This window comes from Drosophila guanche, unplaced genomic scaffold (genome assembly GCF_900245975.1).
Source record: "Drosophila guanche unplaced genomic scaffold, DGUA_6, whole genome shotgun sequence".
In the NCBI taxonomy this organism is placed as follows: Eukaryota; Metazoa; Arthropoda; class Insecta; order Diptera; family Drosophilidae; genus Drosophila; species Drosophila guanche.
The window spans coordinates 4,493,975-4,513,004 of record NW_022995743.1 but is presented as its reverse complement, the minus strand read 5'-3'; the positions used below and the strand labels follow the sequence as shown (position 1 = coordinate 4,513,004).

Below are 19,030 nucleotides of genomic sequence, written 5' to 3'. Positions count from 1 at the left end.
TGGCACTCCTGGCACTGCCACTGCCACTGCCACGAATAACTTGAAATTGATTTCAAATGAAAGGATTTGCTGTCACATTATAAACGAGTTGCAACAGCAGCCGCAGCCCCATGCCATTTCTTCTCCGGCTTTAAAAACGAGAAAGAAAAATCGAATTACTGCAAAATATCTGCACACGGGCATGTGATTTCTCTAATGCATCTTAATAGTTTTATTGCTTCATTGCGTCTCAAAAGTGTACGAATTATCTATCGTTGGGGCACGGCAATTGCTGTTAGCGATTACTGACCCAATTCGCAGAGGATTTTAGATTAAAATTGAATGTGTTTTGTGAGTTTTTAAAGGAGGAACTCTAAGCGTTATCTTTACTGATAGATATTTGCACATTTTTGTACACATTTGGACACATTTTAGTACCCAAAATACGAACAGAATGGCATTGGCTACTAACCCTCTTTAAGAGACTCTTTAAGGAGATCTAAACATACCTGACTCTTTCCCTTGGATACACAACTGACAACATCATCACGCGTGGGCTCCAGGTTGATCACATCGCGCTGCAACAGAGATATAAGGAAATACACATATAATAATCGTTAATTTAATGTAATCTAGAGCAGCAGAAATGTAGTTCAATCGACAGACATTAGCCAGTTAAGAGCTCACGTGCAATCAATTCAAAAATTCAATTTCCAGCGCCACATGAAGGAAAAATATGTACATTGTACATATACATATGCATTTATGTATGTATGTATGTATGTATGTATGTATGTATATTCCAAAGTATGGCAGACTGCGGCTGGCTGTGCCTTGTGGCATAAACTACAACTAGCAGCAGTTCGTGGCACCTTCAGAAATGCTTTCAACTAAATTTATTTATAAATCACGTAATGTTACCCCCCAAAGCACACACACACACACACACACACGCGAAATATTTTCACGCACCAGCCTTCTAGGGCTAACCGTTAGGGCATCCTGCAAACCCAACGAGCCACCCATGTACCCAAGCAAGCAACCAACCACCCACCTAAGAGGCTGGCTGGCAGTCGCAGCAGAGCGTTCATATAAAACCAAAATCATGTATTATTTAGCTGAATTTGCATTTGGCGCATAAAGCAGAGGAACGGCAGCAGCAGCACCGAAGTGCTGGGGGGGGGGTGTACAGGTGCAGGCACAGGGCAGGCACTGAAGCAGCAACAGGAGAGCCATCGCGTATAGGCCAAAAAAAGGCACCAAATGATGCCCATGGCGCAGGGTATTCGCACTTAACCGCATTAAATATATTGACGTAACCGCATGGATGGAGGCCAGATCCTCTCGCCTGCTCCGCGCCTGTACGAATATATAACCTCTTAGAGTTTTACGATTACGAAATGGAGTATCCCAGAATGGAGGTGGGCTGTTTGCCCAGTCAGGTGTGTCCCGTCTCGGGCTCATAAAACAAACTTTTGTAAGTCATAAATTCATAAACAATTCGCACATACGCGGGGGCTGGGGGGCGCAGGCACATCGCACTTCCTGTAATCGAATTGCCAGCGGAAAATGTTGTGGCAAGTTTCGTGGCACACACACACACAATCTCTCTCTCTCTCTCGCGCAGTCTCTGATTTTGATCTGATCTCCGGGCAACGCATAAACCTGTGTAGAGCACAGGGAATTCAGAGAACATAATGCCCATGGACAAGAGTGCATATTAAATATGTTTTTTTAGGCCCTTTTTTGCGGCCTTTTTGTTGGCTCCACTAAAGGAAACATGGTTGTTGGTGTGCTGTGTCGTCGTCGCTTGGGGAATCGAAGATTTGTGGGTATGTTCTCGCTCTTTTCTCGTTGTCATTTGAAGTGCGCCTAAAAGGCTGGCTAAGCCTGTGCATTGTGTTGACAACGTTTAGATGTGACGCTTTATGGCCACAAAAGGCTGCTGGATGGAAGCTTAGCGGCCATTTAGAAACTATGGAAATACACAGACACAGATACACACTCCTCTCAGAGGCACATGGAGAGGTACACACACACGCACAGGCAGTTACAGGGATTGAGTAGAGTGGCACATAATGAATTTTTAACAAGAGACGCCACGCCGCAAAGGTGCACAGAGCTGCGCTGCCGCTGTTGTTGTTGTTGTTGTTGTTTTGGATAAAAGCTTGCCCCGATTCTGGTCCACTCACTCCCAACTGTCACGATAGATTTGTGGCTTGAACCTGGCCAACAGGCAGGCCACCAGCAGTCCACCTTTTGGGAGAGACATCAAGCCCGGCCAACGGCTGGAGTAGACTTTTATCTGCTGCCCCAGGATTAACATATTTAAGGAATATATTTTATTCCGATTATGTAACTGCGCCAAAAAAGAAAAACAACCTTTTGGTTGGCATTTAGCTGTGGCTGTACTTACATCACAATAGGATGAGGAGATGTTCTGCAAGTTCAAACGGAATACGCGATCCCTGCAAAAGGCAAAACGGTTTAATGTTGAAAGTAAACAAATTCCAGTAAAATACTTACATGGCGCCCACATATAGCGAGTCCCGCTCCTCGTTCATATGAAAGGTGCGATAATACAGTCTGCCGCATGTGAACTCCCGCACATGATCTGTAAACGATAGAAAGAGGGAGAGATAGTTAGAATGATGAAAATTGGAAAACATTTTCGTGAAGTAAATTCAATATTTGCAAAGGAAATTTTGCTTAAGTGAAACGACAACAGAAAGCATACAGGGAGAAGGGGCGACGGGCAGACAGTAGAGGACCCAGAGTAGAGTAACGGTCTGCAGATAGTGTCAATAAAGTTTTCATTTCGGGGCAAAAATACTCAAGGCAGCACGGGACAGAGCGGGTCAGGACTGTGTGGACAGGACCACAGACAAAACATTGCCAGGGAGCTGGCAGATACTTCCTTGGACTTCCATAGATATCCCATTTCAATCAAATGACAGTTTTGGATAACATTTTCTTGTGTTTATTTAGATTCAAGTTTTTCCGCAAAGCAAAGCGGAAAATCAGGAAGCCTTTACACGTTCCCCTCACAGCCCACACTGCAAATTTCCCCCCATTAATTATGAGTATTGTGCGAGTATTATGTTAATTTCAATGACGTCGCTTTGTCTGGCCGGAAGGGAGGGGGGAAATGAGTGTGTGTGCGGAATGCTGAGCAAACAATTATTTAATTAAACTAATTTATATTTCGCATCCGCGCCCATCCCCACATCGATGGGCTGTCACTCATCAGTGCTGTCTGATAAATCTCGTTAGTAATTAATTTCTGTTCATGAGATGCGATGAAATGTCTTCGGGTAAAGTGTCAAATGTCTTTGGAAGGATTATGGATGACCCACTCGACAAACCACACAACCCGCCACACCCACAGCCGGACAATGGCTAAAAGTATGACAGAGAGGTCACAAAAGCGCAGGACCTCCTTCTGCACAGACCCCGAATACAGTCATCCGATTTATGCACTCATGCTCCTCCAACCGCTCAACAATGGAATATGTAAATACCGAAAGGAAAGCCACCCAACCAGGCCGCAGGCACCCGGGGGAAACCCGGGAAACAGAACTGTAGCTATTTTTGATTTCCGATTTCCCAGTGAATATTTTTGTGTGCGGCATAAACAGAGCAAAGGGGGAAAGGCAAGCAGCCATTGGGCAAGGGACAGGAGAGGACAGGGAACAACTACAATAGAATGTACAGTTCCCCGGAACATGTCCACTCCACACCCCCTTCCGTGCGTGTATGTGCCATGTTTGCGCATGGATTCGTATAGAATGTCCCTGTCCTTGCCAAACAGGAAGTCGACTTGTGTACGCTCGAAATGCTTTTGTACATATTTTTATTGTACTCGTACTGGAAATGCCTGTCGAACTTTTCCCTTTTCTTTGCCGCTCGATTTTGCTTCATTTTTGCCAAAACTTTGTGCAGATTTTCATACCACATGAATATTTAAAGGAAATTTCTTTAAGAATCAAACACAAACGCAAACAAATAACATCATAAACTATATGGAATGTGCCCGCTGAAATATACTTATGGCGGCGCCCCGCAAATAATTGCAAGCAATTCAGAAATTGGTAATCCACAAGTCAATTCGCAGCATTTATAGAGTTTCAATCTCTGCCTGCCTGACTGCCTGACTGCTTGCCCCAGCGAGACAGCAATCCATTGGTTTATGGAGTCGTCCGGGCAGGACCAAGGGCCAAGGGGCCACTACCAATTGTCATCGGCAGCCAGTAAAAACATATTTCCACAATTTCATGACTGGATTAAGCCCATAAAAATATGCTAAATATTAACATAAAATTGATGGTCCAAAGGATATGCTACTCTGTGGATTTTATGTGTCAGACAATTGGCGAAATATCCCTTTTCGCATATCCAGAGAGGGTTGTTCAAAGTCACAGATTACTTCCGCTATTCAATGTAATTTAAGTCTTAAACGTTTAATCTCATAACCTTTTATTGAAGGGAAACGTATGATAGAACTGGGAGAACGCTTTCCCTTATAAATCTATGGGAGAACTATGTCCAATTGGCGCTCTCAGTGGACCTATGGTTAACCTAATCCAGTTGCCCTACGCTCTGGATATGTTCCAGTTAATGGTTTTTCCATTAATCACGGTCCAGTTCGTAGTCCACAGTGGAGAACCCATCTTAAATGAAAACTTTTACTTATACCTACTTTATTTTATTCTAATTTGTTCTCCATGTGCACCACATCTTTAAGATCCAACAAAAATAAAACCGAAGCGCCTGTTAAAATCCTTTCAAAATTTCCCATTTACTTTTAAAAGCCTTGAAGTTTATTTGGTTTGAATCCAGAGTCCAATCAAAATCAAATTGCATTTACGAGCTGCCTTTGAGAATAAAGTCAGCCAAAAAAAAAAAAACGCCAAATTTTATATTCCTTTTTTTTTGGCAATTTTCTTTATTTTTGTTGTTTTTGGAAGGGAGAGGAGAGTGCTTATGCGTATAAGCATTTATGACTCTCAAACCTCGAACCTCGAGACGTTTCCCCGTATCCTCATATATGTCAATAATTTTTATGCTCTTCATAAATATGCGTTTTACGAGCAGCAGCCTCACATCTCCCATCAACATCACATCTCCCACGTGGCAGTGGCAGTGGATCCGCGCGGCTCGAATGCCGTCAAATCAATTTCTTCAGGGGAGAAAATTACATTTGACACAAAAAAAAAAGAAGAGAAAACGTTATTATCAAACCAAATGGAGAGACGTTGAGGCAGCAGCAATGAACATATTGTAAATTTAATGTCCTGCCACCCACTGCCACATTGGGTGGACTGTGCCTCCGGGCGCACACACACATGCACGCATAGAAAGGGAGAGACAGGAGAGTCAGAGTCCCTGTCAGTTGCAGGTCCAAGACCCTGGCCCTAGCCTGACATTATTCACCTTTGAAATGTCACCAGAAATTTGGACCCCAAATGATGACAGCAACTCAAGGGTTTCGCCCCGTTTACCGTTACATTTACATATGTACATTACATACATATTTGTGGGACATCAAATGACATCGGGCTATCAAAGGAAAGTCATGAAATGAGGAGAGCCAATGGTACATGTAACTGTGGCATCAAATCAGGCTAGGCAACTGAGCAACAGAGTGGCGGTGGATGTGGGTGCTGCCAGATGGTAATATTCCTTTAAGTTTCCTTCTCTTAGTTTACTTTTAATATAAAATATGTCTAGACATTGTCGAAATATAAGAGGATTGTGGTAGAATGCAAAAATAAAAGGCTTACATTTATTTGAACATTTATCCAAAAATATGAGCATATCTTTCCAAGGAATTCTGGGAATTCTCAACCATAACTTAGCCATAATTTTACATTTTTCTTGGCTTAATCATTTTTTTTAATAATTTTTCAATTACAGTTTCAGGCTGATGTCGCTCCTAGATTCAGGCTCCTCCAAAAAGAATTGCCACACAGGTAAATCTCTTGAATTATAAGCAAATGTTGCCACTGCACTTCTCAGTTTAATATTTGGTTTTGGGAAATAAATCAAGTGTCGGCTTATGCTCTGGGTTTCCTGTATATTCCAAAAATATACCTGCTTTTGCTTTGGAATTTCCCTTCTTGCTAATTATAAGAACCTGTGGTTTCCCTTTGCTGCCAGCCACCACACACAGACAACACACAACGTGCAACACCTTCTAAGCACTCCAAAAACCTGTACGTCTAGACGTCTGCACCTGTGCCCCAAGCTTCTACCCCCACCAAGCCATGGAGAGCAGGCAAAAGTTCACCCAAAAGTGGTTGCCATTTCATTTGCACAACACAACAATTCGCCACCACCCCGGGGGCTTTGGTGGGAGGAAGTCAGTCTCCTTCCGATTCTCTGCGTATGTGTGTATTATGTATATGTATAATTGAAGCGCATATGCATGGTGAATATACTTATTGTCAGCACTGTACCATGACTGCCCCCAAAGGCTTTGGCTTTAGCTTTAATTTTGACTGCAGTGCCAAGCGGTCGAGGAGGAGCCTCCGGGCGGGGCCTCCCGGTTGGTGTTGCAAAATATTTTCAACTCAATTTAGTTCACTTTATTGCAGCAGCAGCAGCAGCAGCAGCAGTAGTGGCAGTGGCTGGTGGCTGTGGCAAGAGTTCATTTTGTGTTGCAAAATGGTAAAAATGGTACACAACAAAAAAATAAACATTACCCTGCACGAGCAGCGCACTGCACTCGTAAAAAAGCATCAAAAGAGCAGTCAAAACAGCACTAGACAGGACATAAGAGGACCAAAAACAACAGCCAGAGAGGTGGAGCATGCCCCTGGACAGTGCGCCGAAAGCCAGCAACAAAATTCGGATGCGGTAAATGTTTCACTTTTGGGTGCTCCTAGAGGTGTGCGTGTGTGCCTGTGTGTGCAGCCCTATGCTGCAGAGTGGGTTTTAGTGCAACTCCATTTGATGATCTGCTTCATGTGTGAGTACGGTGCGGCATAAACGCTTGCAGCAGTAGTTTCTAGTTTAATACCCCACCAAAAAAGGACCATAGCACCTTATAACTATGGATTCTGGGTTCCCTTCTGTTTTTAAAATACTTGAATGATAGATACTCGCACCACATGGGAAACATGGCTGGGGAAATGCATTAAAAAGCATTCATGCACACGACATGTATGCTATTCTTACAATACTCTTTTGCAACATTCGCTTATGTGTCTTGAGTCAAGTGGCCTGTGCCACAAAAATGTTCGTTGGCCCAAAAGCCAAAAGTGAGTTCCGTGCGGTAGCCACCTTTGTGGCAAGCAAAACATTCTGTCTCCACTGTTGTTGCAGCACATTGAAGTGCGAGAGAGTTTGTCTGTGCAACACTTTGCAGTTAAGAGTCTGGGGGTTAGCATAAGGAGTATGCAAATGATGGTCTTTAGAATTAAGTTAAGACTTAAGTCAATTAAGGAGACACACACATAACACTGCGGCAGACAGTCAGGCAGGCTGGCAGGCAGGCAGGTTGCACGAAAACTTAATTAAATTTCACCTTAAAATGGATGGCATAAATGGAAATTAACATTAGTGGCGTTTGTTTGCGTCAATTTTGGATTGTGATTGAATTAGACGCAAAATGACAAAATCTGTGGCCTAACTGCATTTACAGTTGATTGATGGCATTCTGCCATACTCACACACACATACACACAGTTGTCGCCTGTTAATTGCTTTTGCAACACACTCTCTCTCTCTCTCTCTCTCTCTCTCTCCTTCTCTCTGTATCGGCTTCCTCTAGAGCTTCCTCCTCCTACCCCAAACCGTACAGAATCAAGCGATAAGTTCGACTTCCTCTTCTTTAATCAGCAGAAAAACGGAGGAGCGACCCCGGGACTGCCGAGACTCTTATCGAATCGAATGTTATATAACTTGTATTTGCAAGTGTTCTTCTTGCAACATTCGGATGGAGATTGCGGCGGCAAGTAGTGGACAAAGTCGGGCAAAAGTTGCAGCAATGCAATGCAGCAGCGAGGGGATAAGTCCGAGCGTGGAACGTGATTTTCTTTCAGTTTGATGCTCAACTAAAACTTAGAAAGAGAGTCGACTCTTTAAACATACTTTTAATGATGTTGCCGCCTGCCACTGTGCTACCTGCCACCTGCTACCTGCCACTTGTGTCATCTCACTCTCTGTCTCTATCTCTCTGTGCCACTGACACAGCAGCGTGCTTAAGCCACGCCCCCTATCCACGGAGAGGTGTCGACAGGCCCATTGCCCACTGCATTGAATTTCAATTTCGATGCCATTCTGAAAAGAGCTGCGCTAACATGATTTGGGTGGGCCTCCAGGCACAGTTTTCACAGGCTGCACAGTTTGTTCAGCTCCCAGGGCCTTCCGGGACAGGATTAAAAGCAGGTTAAATCCCAGGACTCGGACTGCGAATCTACATTACAGCAAACGGGTGGGGATGGACTTCGTGCAGGAGCGAATCTGTGGCACACAAACTGTGAAACAGCTTTTGACATGGCCTGCATCATGATGATGAAAAGTTCACAATGGAAGTGACTGCAGAGGAAGTCATTGGCAACCCAAAAACGCCATTTGAATTATCGCCTTTGTTCGTTTCGATTGTGGGTCAGCAGTCCAGTACAAAACATATGACATCAGTGGCTGTTGGACTGTGTTTTTAATATGAAAATATTGGCAAAGATATTACAGAAAATACTGTAAAAAACCTCTCAAATGTCTAGTTCGAATAGAACTGTAAAGTTTCAGATATTTAGTGCACTTTTAACATTACTGTTAAACTGTACGAAAAGCAACACACCACTTGTACAACTGTGTTGTCTACAGTTTTACAATAATAAATTCGATCGAAGCAGTTCACTATCAACTGTATTGCTGTTTAGTTATTTTGAAAATGTAAGGGAACCCAGTTACATTTCGTGGTTTATTTTGTTAACCTTCAATAGAAATGCTTATAGAGTGAATGTAAAACCATATTTGCGACAGTTCATCTAAAACTACAGTTAGACAAGTATTGGTCCATCAGCCCTGTTTTGTCTACCTGCTGATCGAACGAGTCAATTCTTGGACTGTCCTTCACAATGAAGTCATTCACACATAATTTCAAACAGCAGGCGGGCACAGAAAGGAGATGAAGAAACGAGATTACAATCAGAAAAGAAGTGAGCAACAGAATAGCGAGAGGAAGAGCAGAAACAGCAGACAATGCCATATAAAAATAGAACAAAGCGAAAGAGTGTGCAGAGGAGCGGCCGCAAAAGAAACATCTGTCAAACCGCTGACTCAACAAATGAAGTGGTGGGGGAGAGAGCCAGAAGGTATTGGTCTCTCTCTCTCTCTCTCTTCGACTCCGCTGCAGGGAAGAGAGACATAAATTTCGTATTCATTCCCCAACAGAGGAAATGCAATTAATTTCATTTAAATCAATAAAATGAAATAAAACAAACGCTTTTTTCCTGCACATTTCTTTTTGGCGGATAAACAAAATATAAATTTACCAAATCTACTGGGGAATTTATGGTTGACATTTTAGAGTTTATTTTTGTTGTTGCACGAAGAAGAGAATGTGTGTGTTTTGTGGTTTTGGCTGGCATTTAATTTATTGTTGCTTGAGGATCAGCGCTTCAGGGGGATGTGGGGTGAAGAGTATGTGCATTTGGTGCAGTCATTTGCTTTACACTTTAACTCTGACTATGCTGGTCCCTTTCCAGCACATTCCAATCGATCCTTATTCCTCCTGTACACACACACACACACACACGCGAACACCCTGGCTATGGTATTCTTGAAAAGTATGCGCAAAACAACAGTTTGAACGCTTCTCTAATCGCCTCACGTTTCCTTTGGGGCAAGTGCTTAGCTATTGAGTTTACAGTGCAACATGCGGCAAGGACCAAAGTTGTTGTCGGCACGTGAAGTTTTATGCTGCACTTATACACTGCCTCAAGAAGCAGCAGCACCATCCCTGACCAGCATTCTAAAACGTGAACTATTAGAAAATGTTTACGGGTCTATGGTCCGATGTTCATGCAACACAAGAACTTGCGTTTCCTTGCTTGCCGCACAAAATGAGATTTAAATATTTTATACACAATTTTATCTCTTTCTATCTTCCATCCACCCTTTAAGCTGTTCCCACAATGTTAGGATTCCTCTTTTTTATGCGCAACTTTCTCGCTTAACATGAAAATTTCATTAAACTCGTCCAACCCGATCTATGGGCGGATGCCACAATGTTCCCATTTCGAATTTTTTCCTTTCGATTTTAGACACTGGACGACACACACAAAACTCATCGTTTAGCTATGTACGTATGAGAGGTGTCGACGGTGATGAGAGTGGAAATCAAATTCGCATCAAGCGCTTTGGGCTATGGACACTACAGCAAAGAGGCTGGGCTCCATGCAGGAGTAACCAGTGGGATACGGCCTGAATACTGACTACTGATCCCACTCACCTACAGCTCTACTACAAAGGAAAACACTCTATCTACTGCCACACGATATTTGCTCTATCCCTTGTTGTTGACTCAAGCCCCAAAAAACGAGAAAGAAATATGCAGAAACGTCTAGTCTCGGCATCTTCCCTCCCCTCGTTAAGCCATTTTCTATATTTCATTATTCTTTTGTTTTATGCCGAATTCATTGAACTCTGAGTACAACTTTTCAATCAAGCAACGTCGAAATGATAAATTAGTTTTACCAAAAGATTATTAAGCCAAAGCAAACATGTTTCACCCTCAGACCAGACACAAGAAACATACCAAAAAAACAATAGACAAAAGACCAGAAAACAGATTCCGATTTCTCAGGGCAGAAACTTGAATAAATTTTATGACTTAATGACTCAATAAACTGGACAAACTTCAATTCAGAGAAGACCAAAGGGAAGCATGTGGCTAGGTAGGCAAATTTTGACTTTAAAATGATTAATATTCATTTTGGGTGAGAGCATTAAGGAGTCAATCATATATCATTCAGGGACTTATCTGTGCGGGATTATGGGGATGCATATGTGCTTAAAATATGATTACATTATTGGTATTTGTTTAAATGTGAAATATGCATATCAATAGCAGCAACTCGCAGTTTTCACAACCACTCGAATAATATTCAACATTGAACATGCATTAATATGCAAATTATGTATAATATGGCTGCAAGCCAACAACAAAAGGGACAAAAAAAAAGCAGCAGTTGCATTCGTATTCCAATCGAATCCCACAGAAAATATAATAAATAACAAAAATACAAAGAAACATGCGAATATTATGGCAAATAAATTACAAATTGTTTTTGCCCGAGAAATTGAAAAATAATATTTGTAACTGTTCAGAAAAAACGCCGTATCTGTACATGAGTTGAATGTTTCGTTTTATTAGCACCCCACAAAGAGGATACTTTAGGTTATGGCAAGATGTTTGTAACCCCCAGAGGAAATTCAAAATAATCTTCCTCTTTTCTTCTTCGAGTAACTTTAATAATCCCGAACTTTGTTCTCTTCCGCTTAGAATAAGATGAAAGGGTATCTGTACTTCGGTGCTATAAATAGGGGGGAAAAGGCTTTTTACCTCTATTGTGCTTCCCATGGCCGTTCGGCTGATCATTGGCGGCGCAGCAGGGACGCTCGTAGTAGAAATTCCAGGTGTTCTCATAGTCGGCGGCCGTCTCGCTTACACTGCTGGTCAGCAGCGCCGCCAGGAGTGGGGTCAGCAGTAGGAGTGGCAGCATGGCTCGGCTGCCTCAATTGGGGATTATTGGGTGGTGTGTGAGCGGGATAGCGCAGGGCTCACTGCTTGTTGATTTTACCGTTAGTGCAGGTGAGAGCAGCCGAAAAAAGCGACTCTCGTTTTTATGCGAATAACTGTTAACGCACTTAGGTTGTATTATTTTTACACACTTTTGCGGCAATTTTCGATGAAATTGATTTCACTGCCGTTGCGGGCGGCAATGGCGGGGGATCGCAAATTGATTTTAAAACGAATTTCTGGTTGCCATGCTTCCCGGGGGCTCTGGGCTCTAGGCGGAGAAGAGGTGTACGAATTTCGTTTGGATTAATTATGTATACACTGCACTCTCACACATGCAAAGTAATGCAGTTTCACAGTTTGTCGCGCGCCGTGTGTATGTGTATTCAATTTTCAATTCGATTCGACAATTGATCGAATATGTTTGATGAGGCTCAAGCGAAATAGCAACAGAAACAGGTTTGTGCCCACGCAGGGCAAAAAGGAGAAAGAAAGAAAACTACCAACAAAAAAACGAGAGAGAATTCTTGTGAACTCGCGCTTCGGTTAGCATATGTGGGAGCGGGAGAGCGATACAAGAAACATCAGATCGAAGCGGTAAACAAGAGGCGCGCCGAGACAATGGTTTAATAATAAATATTGCAATAAAAGCGTTGTTCCACTTTGTTCTGCACAAACTTTGTTGAATTAATGATTAATCTGCAAATATCACTCCACGCATTGTTCTGCGAGAGAGAAAAAGAGTCTGTGCAGGTCAGATTAGCATTCACTTGCACTCGCACGCATGCAAACACACATACACACTCGCAAGCACAGCAGCACCAACGACTGTCTATTCGTGTGCAACGCAATGTGTAACCAAATATGCCAGAGATACACACTTTAGTTTCGTTTTGCGGAAAGTTGAATTGAATATTGAACACACACACACGCCAGCTAGGCGATTGGAGAACACTTGAATTGTTTATTAACAAACTAAAGGTTGGGCCATACCGTGCACGAGAATTCGTTTTCAATGTAACAAAAAGACAGCGGATATAAAACAAAAGAAGACGACGCGTTAAACCAGTACTTTAACAGTGGTCTGTTGCTTCGTTTGCATCGAACTCCAGCGAAACAACAGAGACATGTTAAATGAGATCGTTTTTATGCAGAACGCAATTGTGAGAAACGCGTTAGGGCGAAACATAAAGCACTAGCGCGTTCCAGCTGCGATCGAATAAGTTTATCGGTTGAACCGTTGTTTTTCAATTTTACCTCAAATTCGTGCAGAAAATGTGAATTTTATTAATTTTGTCTCGCCGACGGCTTCTGTTGTTGACAATTTCGGAAATAGCCAAACATTTGCTTAGCTAAGCATTGCGCACATCCCAGGTAACTGCACAGACAGACATGAAATTCGTTACCCCAGGGCGGCAATTAAACCCAGTTTGACAGTCTCGTCTTTGGGTGCACTTGGGACTTGGGTGTTTTGTTGCAGACACACTGACAACGTCGCCTGTTTCCGTGTCGTGTCTGCGCTTGTGGCTGAATACCAAAATATTTAATTAAAAAGCAAGTCGGTTATGTTTCCATTTGAAATGTGCCCCCTTGCCGCATCTTCCTCCGTTTCTTTCAGCCTCCTTCTTCCGCTCTCTCTCTCTCTTTCACAAACAGTCGGAATATTTGCAATTGTCAATGGCTGCTGCCGGTGGAGTGGTTGGGTGGCAGAGAGGCAGGTCGGGATCTTGTGTGCGAAACCTGTGTTTCGTCTCTTCTTGCTATTGTCCTGTTGTCTATCTCTAGCCTCCGCTCTCTCTCTCTCTCTCTTCCCCTTTCTCTTACTGTGTTTGCCTGCTAATGAGTTTTCACAGTTGCGCTCCCCTCGCAAGCATCCCCTCTGCAGAACCAAAGCACTTGCAGCGTGTTTGTTTCTCGTTCCATGATACTGTTGAAAATTTTGACACATGTTGAGCACACACACACACACACACATGCAGCTACTCGGCTTCGACTCTGCCGAAATTCTCCTTCCAAGGTATGTCGAATGGAAGGTGGGGCCAAAGGGGTTTTGACACCCTCTATTGTTCGATCTGTTTGTGTCACACGGGCAAGTGGTCAATAGGTTTTTGTTGTGGTTGCTGCTTTTAGCCCTTGCTTCGTGTGTGTATCGGACAGCCTTACCTCTACGAAAAATAAACCTTGGCTCAACCTCCACACTCGCCCACATGATCTCGTTGTCGTTGTTGTTGTTGCTTTTGTAGTTGCTTTGATGTTTTCGTTTCCTTTTTTAATTTTTTGGGGAAAGAGGACTATAGGATAGCCTTTCAAGTGCAGCATCAGCAGAAGCAGGAGCAGGAGCAACAGCAGCGTTGTCATTGTCGTTTGTTTTTGGAAACGTTTCTTTCACACAATGTCAACTTTCAACAAAGGACTTTAATTAAGTCCTTAATGACAGCTTAATTTAGCGCACTTTGCACAACGCGTATGCTTTGACACGTACACAAACAATGGCACAACATACACACACACACACACACACCGAATCTGACGACAGACATTGTTGTAAGTTGTGTTTAGTTTTTCTTGCTCTCAGCAGAACATAATTGAAATGGTTTTTAATACTTTAAGCTCGCTGAGAGAGGGGGAACCAAAAAAAGGGTACGTTAATTATTAGGTATACATAGAACCCCCAAGGGAGCATTACGGCAGCAAAAAGTGTCAAACATTTTATTTAATATACTACCTGGGTGATACAAGAGACAGAGGGAGTGGGAGAGAGTGTCGTAAAGCGTGGGAAAACCCCAGAAAGGAGTCCTTAAATAGCATTTTCATTATGCCAAATAAAACATGAAAACTTGTTTAACCGCAAACATTGTTGTTATTGTCCTTTTGGCCCTGTCAGCAGCCAGCAGCCAGCAGTCGGCCAACTGCCAAACAACCAAACAACCAAACAACTTTCCATGCATTATATAGAAAAAGTTGGACAAATAACCAGCACAAAAAACAACTACAACTACAACTACTACTATAGCGCAGGAGGCAGTGTGGCAGCGGGTCGGAAGGGGGCCAGAAGGCAAAAAGCGATAAAAACCATTTGTTGTCCTGTGCTTGTTGGCTTGTTGTTGTGTTCGCTTTTGTTATGTGCAAGTTGGCTTCCTCAAGTTACTTCCACAAAGATTTCAATGCACTTTCCACCTCCTGCCACCGACCCCAACACTTGTTCGCAGGGAATGGAGGAAAGCCAAAGGAAAGCAAGAACCAGTGCCAGTACTGACCAACAACAAGAGGGATTTGACTTCTGGAAACTGTCAGAGCAAGCAAATGGCACTAAATATTAAGTTTGCCGTTGAAACTTGACCAACAAAACTAAAAAAAAAAGAAAAGAAAGAGAAATATTTATAAGTAAACTGTCGCCCAGGCAACATAGCACCGAATTGGATGGATGGCAGCCTCAGTCTCAGGAGTAGAAGGTTTTGATACCCTTCGGTACACATGCACACAAATAGAGTCCTGAAAGATCTCCTGCTACATGTTCAAAGTGCATAAATGCTCCTTGAGGGTAGGGCATGCACATACAATCTATGTAGGACCGAAAACTTGGCCGGCCAGAACTAATGAAAGCTTTTCTACAAGTGCCACAAACCCTAGTGTGTGTGTGTGTGTGTGTGTGTGTGTGTTTTGTGCGTGTGTGTTGTGGCTAAAAGTTGCTGCCTCTTGGGCGCTCGACCACAGAATTTCTCATGAGTTTGGGGCTGTTGCCAGCGGTAGCGGCAGAGGCAGCGGCACCAACTCCACTTGCTTCAAGTTCAATTAATTTTAAGTGCGGCACCAATTGTGTGTTGCACATTGTTGTTCCTGTGTTCCCGTGCTCCTTGCTCTCCATTGTTTTGTTTGCATTTTTCTCCTAAACGCAACTTTTGCCTGACATGCAACGTCAGCGCCAGTGTTTATGCCATAAATAATGCAACATATTTTGCATAATGACAAGCTCTAGTAATAATTGCATGTATTTGCATTGCATACGAGATGACCCAACCTCACCCATTGACTAGGAAACGAAACTCTACTAAAAGTAAAGTAAAAGACCTTGAAGGTCTAGCCAAAGTCAAAGTCAAGCAGTGCCACTCGAAGATCGCCTCATGCATGATGGACATAGATTTTTAGTGTGGCTTCGCGACGCCTGTCACAGCAACCAGCTTAAGAAGCAATGTGATAACAACAAAAGTCGCAAGACAAACGCCAACACACACACACATACACAACTGTAGGCAGTAGATAAGCAAATCTTGTCTAGCCAGAAAAAGAGAGAGAGAGCGAGTCCTGAGGACAGACATCAGACTAGTCAGGAAGTCGTCGTCGTCGTCGTTGTTGTCGTTGTCGGGGTCGGGTTGGCAGAGCATCAAACGTCTAACTCGTCTGCAAACAAAACTTGAGTACAGTTGAGTCTCTTCCTCCACCCACCCAAGCCCAAATGTCTCCTTCTCTGTCTGGCTTCCCGCTGTGTACGGAGCATAATTAAAAAAGCATTTTCGAGAGGAATACCAACTACTTTCGGATTTATATTGTGTCACTCAATGGGACCGACCGGCGACTGCGACTGCGACTGCTGGAAATGCAAATGCGAATGCGAACGCAGCAGACGGTGTAAAATTCGTTGCATTTGCAATTTTGAAGAAACAAAGCGGAACACGAACGCGAAAGCCAGCCTTTGCAGCACAAACCTTTTGAATGCATGCAACAGACTAGAAGCAGAAGTGCAGCGGCAACCAAAAAAATGTAAATGGTTTAAAGTGTTTGTGCGCAACCCGAAACAGCGTTGGAAAATTATCCACAAGAGCCACAAAATGGCATCAAAATTATTAGCAAAAAAATTGAAATTTAAGTGGAATAGTGGTAGCAAAAAAGGGTATAGTGGTGGCAAAAATTAGTAAAAATTATCGGTAAATAATTTGCCATATTTGTGGATACTGCGAATAGGAATAGGAATGCAGAAAAAACAACATATTTATTCACTGTTTATTATTAGAGTGTCGGGCAAAGATTCTCGCATGTGGAGAAAAACAACAAAAAATTGCGATTAATTTTATTGTTTAGCAAACGGTGGGGACCGGGACCACAGCAAAGCTTTCGGTTGTGATGGGTTCAGAAACCGCAGAGGAAGCCAGCCGCATGTCATCACAGGCTGAAAACTTTGGCCTGTGCAACGTGTTTCCTCTTGCTGTTCGCAACATTCGACCTCTGCCTCTCCCTCGTTTGCTGCTCTCTTTGTTAACATCAGAAACAGAACCGAAACCCACAACGAATAACAGACACATGGGTTTTTTTTTTGTGCAGAAATGAATTTCTTTTTGGAGTTGGTGCTGGTGCTGCGCCTGTTAGACCATGTTCTACGCACCGAAAGCATAAATCAGGGGAAACGAAGAAGAATTTTTAATTCCAACTGTCAAAGTCCGAAGCTGAGGCCTGTCGATGCCACACAGTAGAACATCGCACGTTGCTAGTTTGCAACATGCTGAGGCACACAGTTATGCATATATATATAGATGGATGGATGGGTTTATTTCGTTGATTGCCTCTTGTTTGTCACGGATTTGAGGAATTCTCTGGAGCAGCAACCGAAACAGGAGACCTGAACACTCCTTGTCAACAGTTTGGATAATTGAATTTTGCTAAAGCTTCAATTGCAGCGTGCATCATGCAACATGCAACATCAAGGGAAACAGCAACAGCAACGGCAACTACTGGAAAATGTCAGATTAATAATTTATCAGTGTCGCAAGTTTATTGAAATAGATTTCCGCTCTTGCAAGACATTTGCATTTCCTGTTTCCGTTTTGCCATTGTGTGGCATGGTTGCTGCTGATGTTGCATGTTGTTTTGTTGCATTTATGCAAATGTATATGTTTGCAGCATGCATACTCAAGTCTATTACATTTTCCAAATCATACTGTGGGGGCCATGCATGGCCACTGGCCACTGGCCCCTGTGCCCCTGAGCCCCTGTGCCCCTAATTGATTGGGCTGCAAGGCTCTACCTCTCACCCCACATTTATGTAATTCCCCGTTCATTATGTCAGAATTTGTGCAAAAGTTCAACATTTCTCGAGAATTGAATTTAGTTTTGAGTTATTTGCATATTTGAGATGCTCTTGAAAGGATAACCATTGACCATTGTCTGCCGCCCATTCCCTGAAGCGCCCAATCTGCCATTTTCTTTGCCATGGCCCCCATTCCTCTCATTAGCAGAAAAGGCGGATGTCTGAAAATTATGAAATGACTTTGTTTTCGGTGGAGTAGACGCTTTGGTTCCTTTCAGACTTTCAGGGCATTATTAATTGCACAAACACAAATACGAACTGCAAACAGAGAATCCCGTCTTGAATCGAAAGTCGCAGACGCCGTAGGACCAGCAGCAGCATCCACGACTGTTATTGTTACTTCTGTCTGATTGTTCCTTTGTACAAACAATGGATTGCTCCCTTTGTTGGCCATCATTAAGTAAGTAGGCTTACTAAGTTGCAACAGAGTGGCAGGGAGCCCAGGTTTCTGAATCTTTGTTAAAAGTTAAGCGCATTAAAATCTGTTCGATATGCCAGGGCAGGCAGACAAATTATGAACACAAAAATGCGCAGTTTATTGCATTTGAAATGGCTCCACCATACATTTCCAGGGGGTTGACGAGACCAGAAATAATGCAGAATTAGCAGGAAAGCATAATAATGATCAGGAACAATAGTATTACTGATGAAAAACTAATATTTTACTGCATTTTCCAGCGTTTGCTTCATCCTAATGCACTTTACACTGCTTGACAACAGCAGAATCGAGTGTAAAAGCGGCAAAGGGAACTGCTTGCTAGCGTTAGTCAAGTGCAAACAAGCAGTAGATGGGGTGGGGTTGTACGTTAAGTATTATCAATTTGCAGCCACCTGATTTACAGTCACACAGATTGCTGGGACAACAAAAAGTGCAGAAAACTTGCTGTTAAAAATTGATCGAAGCAGTGAAGAGTATGGAGAAGGACACTCTGCCCTGAACTATTGGCCACTTGACGCTTACGTTTAACAGAAGCTACTCTCTGCATACATATGTACATACATACATACATCCTTCATATAATTTGAACAGTTTCAGTTTCAGCATCAGTTTTCAAGTTTTTCAGTTGAAGTTGAAGTTGAAATTGGGATTGCCACTTGGGAACGTATATCCACATGCCACATGCCACATGCAATTGACGTGCTAAGTAACTGTGTGTCTCCTCTGGGCGCAACCCTCCCCTCTACTTCCCCCCGTGTGTGTACGTGTCGCTTTGGCTCATTTG

At 42.9% G+C, this 19,030-nt stretch overlaps 1 protein-coding gene across 2 annotated transcripts in view; it reads right to left on the bottom strand.

The window, feature by feature from the left end:
* LOC117592291 (semaphorin-2A) overlaps positions 1–19,030 on the bottom strand; it is a 33,556-nt gene that overhangs the window by 5,538 nt on the left and 8,988 nt on the right. Inside the window, exons 1-5 of one of the 2 annotated variants that reach the window (XM_034285958.1) lie at positions 12,722–12,827; positions 11,552–11,999; positions 2,506–2,593; positions 2,396–2,447; positions 489–557 (exon numbers count right to left, since the gene is read on the bottom strand). In XM_034285958.1, coding sequence (XP_034141849.1) covers positions 489–557; positions 2,396–2,447; positions 2,506–2,593; positions 11,552–11,711 — 369 coding nt within the window. In that variant the 5' untranslated portion in view covers positions 11,712–11,999; positions 12,722–12,827. Of the gene's footprint in view, positions 1–488; positions 558–2,395; positions 2,448–2,505; positions 2,594–11,551; positions 12,000–12,721; positions 12,828–19,030 lie in introns of those variants that run through there. The other variant, XM_034285959.1, reaches the window with a different exon arrangement.